The following is a 12,798-nucleotide window of genomic DNA, read 5'->3' on the forward strand; positions in this document are numbered from 1 at the left end:
CCCCCCCCCTGCCTGTACTTTAAAAATAACCTCAAGCTGGCTACAACAAGATAAGAAACACATTTTAATAAGTTACTGTAAAAGTAGAACAATTAAAATGTGTCATCTTGTCCACGTCTGCCATCGACCTCGCTCTCTTCCAGCATTTGCACTGCTCCAATCTGCAGCTCCACATTCGGTCTCTGCTCAGTTCAGCTGCGGTTGGACATCTAGATTGTTGGCCTGTAAGTCTAGATTCTGCTATGCAGGTGTGTCACTGGTTTATAATCTGTGACAGAATTGCACAATACAAGCTTGTTTGTGTAACCAAAATGAGAAGAAACAGCAGTTTTCTGTGTTTCAGTATCTTTGTCCAACAAGCTGTAATTGAGTAACTATGGAAGCTCAGCCACATAATAGGAAAAGATCCATGTTATTGGAAGAGATACATAAAAATATAAACCAAGCCCTGGACGGGCTTTCGTTTGTTGGACAGTGTTCAACAGCAACATTCAGCTAACATTATTTAGATTAGATTAGAAAGATTATAAAACCTAGTTCACTGTTACACTTGTATTAAAGGTCATACTCCCCATGAGAAAGTGTCCTAAATCAGTTTTAACTTGATTTCATTTATACTTGAGGCTTACACCAGAATTATGTCAGCTTCATTTGCAGCCTCTGAGGTTGCAGCACAGCTCGTGCGTGCTTGGACGGAGGCATCATAAGAGAACTGTGACACGCTGCTTTCTGCTTTTCCCAAAACATTTCTGATGCCAGCTGACCAACAGGAAATGAGCTCAGGAAACTCTGATTCGTCTCCCTTTTTAGCGATCACAACACAAACCTCCTGTGGACTCGAATCATTGATGTGAATGATTGAACGGATGAATGAACGTAAACCGAGCGACAGCAAAAAGCCTGCTAGAAATAACAGGAACACTTAGGTCAACGTGTTTCGACAGCAGGCAGAGGAGCTACAGATCAAATCCTACAGTGCAGGTTATCACAGCAGCGCTGCTTCTGTCAACTATCCACCCAGAGTTGTAAAACACTGATTTGGACTAAAGCTTGGTAACACTAACGGTCCTCGGGTGCTGCTGGCTCACCAATAAAGGCACTCACCTACTACGACAGGCAGGACCTTCATAGCTTTCCTCTCCCTGCTGTTGAGCTTGGCTCTCGTCTTCATTTGCTGCTGGCTGAAGGTCAGCGTAGGCACCGAGTTCTCTCTGTACTGCCGTGGATAAGGAATCTCCTGTTGTATGTAGTCGCCAGAATCATCCATGCGAGACTGGGCTAGATCTCTCTCAATAATCCTGGGCAGAGGCATGGGCAGAGGTCCAGGGATGGTGCCCGGCACTGGGGCGAGGGTCGTGGTGATGGCGGCGTGCTGCAGCTTCCTGCAGGCCTCGATGCTGCTTCGTAGTTTGGCCTTACGGGTCTCCTCCCAGCGACGCAGCCCGCGGAAAACCCCAAAGTAGAGCAGGACCATGATGGGGCAAGGAATGAAGAAGGAGCAGACTGAGGAATACACCACATAGTTGTTGTCCTCCAATTTACACTCTGTGGGATCACGGTTAGGTACGTTGTTGATGCCAAATATGACAGGCGAGGCCACTGCTAAGGCCAGCAGCCAGGTGGCAGATAGCAGGATGATCTGACGATGGTCCACATGTTTGCGGTTGTAGTTTAGTGGAATGGACACGGCAATAAACCTGCAGAAAGAAAGAAGCGTTCACAAGGATATGTTTAACATCATGATCTCAAGCGCTTGGAAGCATTTTGGTTTCCATTCGTAGTCTATGTGTAGTCCAAATTTGATTGTCTAATCATTTTTAGTAAAGCTATCATTAAATACATTAAATACTGGTAAATAGTCTTTTGGTAAGTAAAAGAAGTAAAATAATCTAAACTTTGTCCTAGGAAACATTTAGCTTTTGTCTACTTCTGACAGGAAGTCTCAGCCTGGTTCACAACACTGGAAAAAACTGTTATTCTTACAGTAACACAGCTGTTCAGAGTTTATATTGCATGATTTTCATTTCAGTATTTCCTGTTACTTCAAATGTATAAGGTTAAAAATGTAAATTTCAGTGTCAAAGCTGAATTATTCTGAGTTACAAAAATAATTCTCTGTCCTCGTGTCACTGAGCAAAGACTCCGGAGACTAATTCAGTCATAGTTACTGTCAAGTTATACTTTTTACCTTGATCGATCACGCTGGGTACGTAAGCGTTGTTTGGAGGTTTTAAATAAAAAGATAGACCTGGGAGCTTTGACAGTCATTTGTAAAGTGGACTCAGTCTATTAAAGGCTTTGGATGACTGTCTGCTGACATTTAGACAAACACAGGGACAAAATTTTTAGCCCATCTATGAAAATTTCATTAAAAAAATTGATGTTAAACAGAGTAAGGTTTTCACGCAGCTTTTCCTCTGGCCTATCCCAGCAGTCTTAGGGTGTGAGGCACCCTGGACAGGTCGCCAGTCTGTCGCAGGACTAACACAGATAACTATTTAACCTAACCCCACTAACTGCATGTCTTTGGACTGTGGGAGACGTGGGAGTACCGGGGGACAACATGCAAACTCCACACAGAAGGACCCCGGCCTGATGGTGATCCTGAACTCAGGATGACTTTACTCACTGGCCGCAGTGCTCAAGAGTAATATTTTGTGGTGGCTGTGCCTTTGAGAGAATTCAAAAAACAATTTTGATTCATTACAACCTCCCATGGCTCAACATTGATTTAACTTGGCAAACGAATATATCCGTCCTAAGCAGCTATATTTTCTGTCATTTTATTTTAGCTGCAATGATTTATAGTAAATCAGGCTTTTTGAAAAGCTGCAGTGACCTTGGACCTTTTCATGCTCTCTCGTAAATGATGAGTTCTCTTCCAAATCACCAAAGTTGCAAAGTTAGCATGACCCATAAAGCTACAACAGCCATATTAATGGTTAATTCACCAGACTGAAATAACCTGACATTGGCCTTTAAAAATAGAGAAATTTCAGTTTAGTGTGGATGTGGTGATACAGAAAGTCCACGAAACATTCGTTTTAATGCTTGTTTTTAACTTGAATTTCAGTTTGGAACTTAATTATTTTATAGGAAACAAAATGTGAGGAGTATATCTGGATTACACTGTTATCTGAATGAAATAACTATATGATGAAATTCCCTTTTTAATATTACGTTTTCTTCTTTGTAGCAAGTATTTGTGTCCAGAACAGCTGAAGGATTAATCACAGTATCTGCTGTGTTTTTGTTAGTTTTCACCTTTAAGACTCATCTTCATCAAATTCCTTTGACAGTAAAAGCAAGCATGTAGGAGCAACGTAAAGAGGTATACCTGTCCACACTGATAGCACAGAGGTTAAATATTGATGCGGTGCACAGCATCACATCCATGGTCATCAGGCCATCACACATCAGCATGTTTAAGGACCAGACTCCACCCTGAAACTGCACACACATAAACAAACACAAAAACACGCAAACCTTGAGTCAAAAGAAACTCACTGCAAATATTCCCAATCCTCTTGTCTTAGTGCCAAAAACGTTCCTGCATGAAGCATGACTCTGTCCCCTGACTTCTTCAGCGAGCACAGTAGGTGTTAACTTTCAGACAGACTTTCTAATCCAGTGACTGTATGTGGACAAAGCACTGGTGTGAAGATTAACTGGCTGTGACCACTGGCACAGATAACAAGATCTCAAATGCAGCTAGTTAAGGAGGATTTAAGGGGAAGCCTCAGCAGGGCGTCTCTATTATATTTAGACAGGCAGGCATGCAGGCAGGTGGCTCCTGATACTGAAGACAAGGCTACATCCTGGTCTTTTGCCTGCAGATGTTGTGAATTATGGGTCGTACCTTTTCTCAACACCAGAATAAAGCTCCCACTGTCTCCCCTCGGTCTTTATTTATCCTGATGAAAGACGAACAGCCGTCTCTGTTTTATGATGCTCTTTTTCTGATGAGTATAATTAGCTACCACGCTAAGTCACAACAATCTGAGTGTTAATCCTCCAGAATTGTTATAATTAATAAACACCTGAATTCAAGACAACAGCTTTCTGTCCACTAGTACTTTAGGGCTCACACATTATTAGAAACTGAAGCGTCACATTTTGCATCTTTTTGCAGTCCCTTTGCCATTTTCTTTTGGTAATCATTTTACCGATATGTGCTGATTTTGTCACTCTGCAGTTTCTTTTGTATCTCTGTTTGCATCTTTGTTATTTTGCATCTGCGTGCATCTGTGTGCGATTGTGGCTCAAGAGTTGGGAGTTCACCTTGTAATTGGAAGGTTGCCGGTTCGAGCCCCAGCTTGGACAGTCTCGGTCGTTGTGTCCTTGGGCAAGACACTTCACCTGTTGCCTACTGGTGGTGGTCAGAGGGCCCGGTGGCGCCAGTGTTCGGCAGCCTCGCCTCTGTCAGTGCGCCCCAGGGTGGCTCTGGCTACAATGTAGCTGCCATCACCAGTGTGTGGATGACTGGATATGTAAAGTGCTTTGGGGTCCTTAGGGACTAGTAAGCGCTATATAAATACAGGCCATTTACCATATATTTGGAGTTGTTATTTTCTGTGTTTCCATGCTCTTTTCTTTAACCTCCTGACATCCACATATGTGGACATCACATTTTGGGCTGTCTAGACCAAAATACTAAATTTTGCTCTACAAGGGCCTGATGTCCACTAACGAGGACGTTTTACTGACACTGTTCTATTGAAATTTAAAACCGATGTCCTCATATGTGGCTCTCATTTTTCTCAGAAACAAAAATCAGATAAAATAACAAAAAAAATTCTTTGTTTTTACATTCATCAGGTCCCAATCAGCCCAAATAGCAAAGAGAAATTAAAAATGCATGCTGTGGAAGAGTTCGGGTCTTATGAGGTTAAGGGTATTTTAGACGGGTTTGGAGTCTAAAGTTTGCATTTTACTGTTTTTAGTAGCAAGCATGTGTTTTTTTCCCCCCAGTTTTGCTATTTTTGCACAGTGGTTTGTACGTCTCGGTTACGTCTATTACGTCTATAGTCTCCAGGCCTTTAAAGTTCTTATGGGCACCTTGGATTTTGTGAAGTCTTGAAGCCACACTGTGCGGCCTTCAGTCTTTATATCTTTTTTCATTTCCTCTTGGTTAATGTTGCATCTGAACTGCAGGAGATGTAGAGATACCTGCTTATCTTCTGTCTGACGCTTTCTTCGAGTCACAGTCAGACTCATCTGCACGCATGCTGTACTAAATGCTGACCTGATAAGCCTGTTGGGTAATACGGCTCTTACCTCTGCGTAAACGAAGAGAGGGAGAACCAGCACCGCCAGCAGCAGGTCTGCAAATGCCAGACTCACTATAAAGTAGTTTGTAGTGGTTTTTAAAGCTTTCTCCAAGTAAACGCTTATACACACGAGCACATTTCCACAGGTGACGACGATGATCAAGAAAATCCCGAAAATGAGAGCTGGGAAGTTTAAATGTGTGACGGCGGCCGCCGGCAGGGTGTCGTTGTTAAAATCCGTGAAGTTGTCCGACATGGTCGCCGGTGTTGCGCCGTGCGCCGCAGACTGACGGGCTCCTTGTCCTACGAAGAGTTTCCTCCAGGGTAGTTTTCATCTATAAGCCGTTAAGGAAAGCAGAAGGTTTCCAGATGAAGTCGGGCTAAGTTGTTCTCCGTGGACGCGCATCCACGGCGCCCAGTGTGCGCACTGAAACCAATGCGCAAAGCCACACCGCTCGATGTAACCACGTTACCAGCCCTTAGGAACCCTTTCTTCAAATTTGACCGGCTGTCAAATGTGGATTCTCTGATAATTGCTCGCTACTGAAGGGGTAGCTGTGCAAAGTGGACGAATCAGAAGGCAACGGCTTAACCGGATAAATCTGCTTATGTGTTAACAGCCTCAGCAGGTTGGCAAATCAGGTTCGACCGAGACAGCAAACAGTGTGGAAATCAGCTGTTCCTCACATATGTAGACTTCTTACACTAAACTGCAGCTCTGAATATCAGTACATGGGAAAGACTTTACATGAAGTCATTCGTTAATTGTTTATATAATCGGAATGATTATTTTCTGCTACACTGAGCAACAATGAGACATATTTCAAACACATATTTGAACTCGATCTTTTTTCTAAAAGTATTCAAGTAGTTTTGAAGCTAGCCAATCAGGAAGAGGAGGAAAACGTCAGCAACAAGTGAGACCAAAGTGGTGAAACACAAACTGCGCTCATATAAGCGCCGCTCTACACTTGCTGTAATAAGCTGCAGTTATAACCCAAACATGCTGCACAGGTGTATGCTCTGTAACCCCCTGTCCCAACTTTGCTCAAATCTGGATCAAATTTCAAAATATTATTAACAATAATAATCTCAGTTTTAACATTTATTTATGGTAAATGAAGTACAACATATATAAGATAGAGCCACTAGTGTGCTACATGTGGTTGCAACATGAGAAACAAATGGGTAATGTGAAGATCGTTGCATCTATCTTTTACACTGTTTATGGTTTTATCTCAGCTGCTTCTTTTAGTTTCACATCAACAGCAGTCTCCTATTTTTTCATAATTTTCTTCTTCATCTCAAAAAAAGCCTGCAGCTCTCTATATTGGCACTATATTTAAAGTCATATAATTGGGTTTAACCGGGTATCACATGGCGGTCATCACATGATGAGCATTTCAAGTACTTAATGGGCATTTTGGCAGTGTTGGATTTTACTTGTTTCGTGTGTTGATGATCAAATATGTGGCTTAGAAATGAGCAAATGAAAATAAAGGCTTCAGAAAACTAATTTTAGCAGTGGCGGCTCTGCTGAGAGTCTGTAAATGTTAGCGTTGTTAGTGGATAATATGGCGCTTGAACCATGAAGGCTGCCATTACTGATATCTGCACATATCTAATGCCATTGCTGGGCATTCTTTCTGCTATTTTTCATGCTTGAATACACATTTCAGGAATATGGTGACTGACATATATCTGAATGACTGATTGGATATGCCCCGATGAGCAGTTATCATGATACTGGAACTGATGCTGAAGTCATTCTGCTAGAGTCTGAGAAGCAGAATGAGCTTCACAGTCATGTGTAATGAAGTGCTGCCTGCATCACCGCCTTTAAAGACTATCTGCTCTTAGGAATTTTCTGTTTCTCAGATTGAAACTGAAAGTCCTGGAAACGCATCAGTAGAGGAATACTCTATTCCATACTTTAATTAAAGTCTCATAATTAAAAGTTTTCCACTGCTGCTCTTCAAGGGTAGCGCTCCCATCTTTGAAGTTAGAGTGAGGAAGTAGAACTGAATTATGCCAAAATGGGAAATCCTGTGATCGCTGTTGGTAAAATCACACACTGACTCACTGAGATAACACCTGGTGTGTCTTCTATTCACTGATGTGGACACTGCAAATGACCAGGTCAGTAACAGCATTTCACTTAAAGTTTCCTAGACATTTCTTTGGATACTTTGATAGGTGGTATTATCTTGCTGGGGTTACATGATATTCATGAATGATGAACCAGGCCCTGTAAATTACCCTGTAGTGTATTCACTACTGCAGTGATGAACAGTCCCAGCCAGCAGCAGCAGGCCTTTGCTACATGTGGCTGCTTAAGGCAGTGTTTCCAAACCACTGTGGTGTGGCACAAAGGTGTGCCATGGAAGATTATCTGCTTCCACCTGATTAGTAACGGGCAGCACAATTATATTCTCTTCCACTAGAGGGCAGCACAACTACCTGCTGTAATTCAATGGGTTGCCAACTGCCAGGAAAACAGAAGAAGACGAAGAAGAAATTACTTATGCTATGTCTCAATCAATGACTTGGTCCCAATTCAGGTCCTGCATCGTCCTGTGACGATGGAGGCCACATTTCAGGGCAGATTACGTCACAGCGACGCAACGAAGGCTGTCCCAATTCGACAGCTGTGTCGCTACCAAAGACTGTAGCTGTGTCCCAAAACATCGGCTGCATCCTCCGGAGGCCGCATTTGTAGGCCGATTATGTCACAGTCAGGCGACGAAGGCTGTCGACAGCTGTGTCGCTACCAAAGACTGTTTTCTACAGTTATTGGTCACTACCCGATCTGTACTGGAAACCCAATCGGTACCACGCGTGTGCAAATCTTACGTCACTTCTTCTCTTTACCAACATTGCGACAGTTAATATATTTGAAGAGACACGGTTAGCGCCCAGTTAGCACCTCTCGACACCTCTTTTTCGACTGCCCGGGACATTTAAACAATGGATACCTCCGTATACAAACAAAATCACGCTTTTCTCCTCAACGGAGAACAATAAAATTCACCCGATTGAACAACAGCGACGTAAAATAAGAAGAATGGCGCCTAATTACAGAGTTAATAATACTGACTTAGTAATGTGTCACGTGAAGATTCATCAGCCAGATTAAGTGTTTACTGACAATCGACAGTGATAGTGGACATCATCATCACTATTCCAACAATCCTCTCTGCACAGACAAGCATAAACACACTCGACTATCGCTAAATCAAATTTACACATAGAAACACGATTTGTAATGATGATAGTTCATTCGGTCGCTCAGCAGGTGGCTGTATCCTCGTACACTGGGGAGTAAACTGCCATTAAACGAAACAGAAGAAGAAAAAAACCTCTGCACATGCGCGGTACGGATCGGGTAGACCCCATTTGTATGGTCCCGTCTTTGCACGTGTGCAGTAAGGATCGGGGAGTCCTGAACAATAACTAACTTTTTTTTCCGTTTTTGTCTACATTATCCCCGGGGTGGCTGTAGCTCAGGTGGCAGAGCAGGTCAGCCACTAATCAGAAGGTCGGTGGTTCGAGAGCAGGTCAGCCACTAATCAGAAGGTCGGTGGTTCGATCCCAGGCTGCCTCCTGGCTGCATGCCAAATATCCTTGGGCAAGATACTAACCCCATGTTTGCCTACTGGTGGTGGTCAGAGGGCCCGGTGGCACCAGTGCGCCCCAGGGCAGCTGTGGCTACAATGTAGCTTGCCATCGGCAGTGTGTGAATGGGTGAATGACTGAATGTAGTGTGAAGCACTTTGGGGTCCTTAGGGACTAGAAAAGCGCTATACAAATGCAGGCCATTTACCGTTTACCATATACATATGTTTCTTTATTGCCAACATTTTAAGAGATATCTTAAATGATACTCTGACCCATAACTATCGTAAAATGCTTCGACCGAAAGTAGACACCTTTTGCACAGTGAATCGGTTTTTTTGAGTCATTTGATTCACTGAGTCAGTTGACCAGAGAGTGCAAAAAATTTACATTTTCACTCAAACTTAATTTGTTTCTCTTTTCATGTAAATCTTACTGCTAAGATGAGTGATTCTAAAAGAAAACAACTATTTTATAGAGCAAAAAAAATTCTAAAGGGAACATTTATTTTGTTTATTTTTATTTTATTAGTATTTTCCTTAAATGTGTCAAATATATATTTTCTCATCTAAATGTCCACTGAGCTGTGAGCCAGGGGGCGGTAATGCTCCTTAACATTGGTTGCCAACCAAGAAGAAGAAGAAGCTGTGAGCCAGGAGGGAGGGGGTGAGTGAGTCCTGAGTGATTCGTTCATGATTCATGAGTCAGTAAAGTGATTCTCGAGTATTGAACGATTCGTTCATGATTCGCGCATCACTAGCGTCCTCCTTTTCCCCAGATTTGAAGGATGGGTGGGGTGCGTCCTTTGTGGCCCACCATATCCCAGAATTCATAGCGCGGCCCAGCCAATTTCAGTTTCCAACAATGGTGGCAGCTACTTAGTTTTAATATTACTCTTATTACTCTTTCTGGGTCACAAAATAAACTTTTAAGATATTTTCAGGCGAGAATGTAGCTGTGTAAACTTCAAATATCTGCTCGGTTTATCAAGACATCACATATTTGCAAAAGTGCTCCGATGTTTTCGGAGACGTCTGCTACCCACCAGCTCGATAGGTGACCTGGGAGGTCACTAGAGCCGGCGAGAACAGTGAACTCCCGGCTTCATTGTTTTCAACCCCCTGCGGTCTTTGGCTACTCAGGTTAAACATGATGTATAAGTCACTTAGATAACTAAAAATGTTACTGTTTGGTTTTTTTCAGTTTTTTATTTGTTCCTGAGTAAATCAGTTTGGCTGAGATTAAAGTTATAGTTTTTACACAGCTGAATAAACATCAAGCACACAACTGATTATCAGAAGTGTGAGATGTTCGAGAGTTTACGCCAGTGTCCTGTTATATTTTAGATAGTAAGGAGCAGACGGCTGAGTTTATTAAACTCCACCGAGACAGCTGTGACGCAGATCTGAAGGCTAGACTGTCCAATTTCACAGCCTCGCACTTCCAGCCTTCTCAGTTTTTAGAGGACCCGGCCCACGCAGACCGCGAAGGCCAGGTCCTTCAAAGGATGCAGCCCCTGCATTGGGACACAACCATAATAATCATGCTGTGAGAAAAGAAAAAGTAGTCAGTCTGACCTGGTCCTGGTCCTGGGGGTTGGTTGGAGGATCCTGCCGTGTGGCAGCAAGCACAGTCTGCCCACGATGAGTCTGTGCTGCATTATCTGACACAAATGTATGCATTTCCCTGTTATTTGTGACTATTGCTAAAACCATTGCAAACACGTTCTACAGGAATGTGGTCCATCTTTGGCAAAGATAGTAATAATCAATATAATTATATATCAGTTACTAGGTAAATATATATACAGCTTGCATGTTAAAAGTCAACAATACATTTTAGAACTCTTACCATCTCAGAACGCTGGCCTAATGAAAATGAGGTAATACAATATGGGGGAGTCCAGTATAACCTGACTAAACAGATTAAATTATAATAGAAACAGTTTTTCTATTATTTTCAAAGAGAGAGAGAGAAAATGAGTGGCTATACTGTGTTGCACTATTATAATCTAAAAATGGATTGCATTTATGTAGCGCTTTACAATTCCACTATTCATTCACACACTGGTGGAGGCAAATCACAGTTGTAGCCACAGCTGCCCTGGGGCAGACTGACAGAAGCGAGGCTGCCATGTTGCGCCATCGTCTGGCCATCACCAGTAGGGTGAAGTGTCTTTCCCTAGAACACAACGACCAGGACAGAGAGAGCTGGGGGATTGAACCGGCAACCTTCCAGTTACAGATGAGGTGACCTGAACCACGGTCACCCCAAATATGTCATGTTTCTTTTATGACATCTGGGATACCAGTGTATACAGAACCAGTATGATACCATCAAAGCTGGCCTGATCATGCTGGAGATAACAGATAACAGATATTGTGTTGCTAAGTTACAGCAAATGTTGCACAATTTATTTTCTATTTTCTGGAGACAGAACGTGGAAAGTTGGCCAATTAGATATCTACTATGAGAGACAAGTACATAGCTACATGTAAGCATATGCAGGCTACAGTGTAGCTGTGTCCAAGTGGAGACTTTTAGAAAACAAATGCATCGCAACAGCTTCTTACACAACAGAAACAGCTTTACCTCCAGTCCAATTTGCACACTGTTAACCTCTGCCTTATCACCACATGTTTTAGATACAGGGTTTCTACAAACAGAAGCATGAATGTGCCATGGACTACCCACTGTCACCCACTGTAGGCATCCTTTACATGGAGCAAGTGGAAGGAAAGGCTCTTGGCTCTTTTAAAGGGACAGCACCCAGCCACTGATACAGATATGTGGACAACACCTGGAGTCAAAATAAGTAGAAGCCTTCACTGTTCACATTAACTCAGTGGATAGAAATATAAAGTTCACCAGGGAAGGATAACAGTTTGCCATGTCTGGACTGTGCCGTGCGCATCGAGGAAGATGGAAGCCTCAACACTTCAGTTTACCAGAAGCCGACACACACACCTACTCTTTGACTCCCACCACCCTCTGGAACACAAACTTGGGGGGATCAGGACCCTACAAGATACACAGGAAATAAGGTCAGACACCAACCAGACAGAAACAGAATGACAAGTGGAGTGGCTGTAGCTCAGGCGGTAGAGCAGGTCATCCACTAATCGGAAGCTTGGTGGTTCGATTCCTGGCTTCTCCTGGTCTGCATGCCAAATATCCTTGGGCCAGATATTAAATTGTTCTCCGATGCATCGGAGTATGAATGTGTGTGAATGCTACTTAGAAAGCACTTAGAACAATGTGCTGGTGTGAATGCACAAGTTGTGTAAAGAGTAGCGCTACATAAGAACCAGTCCATATACCATTTACAACACTGTCATCCCTTATGTAGCAGGTTTGTCAGAGACTCAGGAGAGTTTTCTCCAAACATGACAGTGCACTTCTAACCCAGACAGATCCTCAGACAAAAACTGGTTCATTCCAAGGACAAAACTACAAAACACAAGTTTAACAGCATAGTGTATGCTGGCAGTGCAGTGAGGAGTGCTCAGACCTCTACACCAAACATTTGGCCAGTGGACAGAAAGACTTTGAAAGCACGGAGGACCTGAAAATGTAGCCAAATTGAATGTTTTAAGATTCTTCATTATTTTAACATTTGTTAAAATGTTTTTACATTTGTATTAGGGGTGGGCGATAGAAACGATATACGATAGAAACGATATACGATAGAAACGATATAAATTTGGCCAACGATAGAGATTTTGACTATATCCGATAGCGCATGTTGATGATGTCATCAAGCTGCGCCTGTTTTGGTCAAAGCATAGCGGCGGCTAAAACCATTATCATCTGCAAATTATGGCGGGCGACAGTCATAGCAAAGAGATGAAGCACTTTTGAAATATGGGGAAAGCCAAAAACTGCGCTTCCTCCACTTCCGTAACATTGATTC

General features: G+C 42.7%; 1 protein-coding gene across 1 annotated transcript in view; it reads right to left on the minus strand.

Moving 5' to 3' along the window:
• Positions 1-5,829, minus strand: part of drd4b (dopamine receptor D4b) — a 17,693-nt gene extending 11,864 nt beyond the window's left edge. The window contains exons 1-3 of the mRNA XM_005746665.2: positions 5,278-5,829; positions 3,338-3,450; positions 1,105-1,697 (exon numbers count right to left, since the gene is read on the minus strand). Coding sequence (XP_005746722.1) covers positions 1,105-1,697; positions 3,338-3,450; positions 5,278-5,526 — 955 coding nt within the window. The 5' untranslated portion in view covers positions 5,527-5,829. The remainder of the gene's footprint in view (positions 1-1,104; positions 1,698-3,337; positions 3,451-5,277) is intronic.
• Between the last annotated feature and the right edge of the window lie 6,969 nt (positions 5,830-12,798).

Source organism: Pundamilia nyererei, unplaced genomic scaffold, assembly GCF_000239375.1.
Source record: "Pundamilia nyererei isolate P.nyererei 1_Seehausen unplaced genomic scaffold, PunNye1.0 scaffold00181, whole genome shotgun sequence".
Taxonomy (NCBI): Eukaryota; Metazoa; Chordata; class Actinopteri; order Cichliformes; family Cichlidae; genus Pundamilia; species Pundamilia nyererei.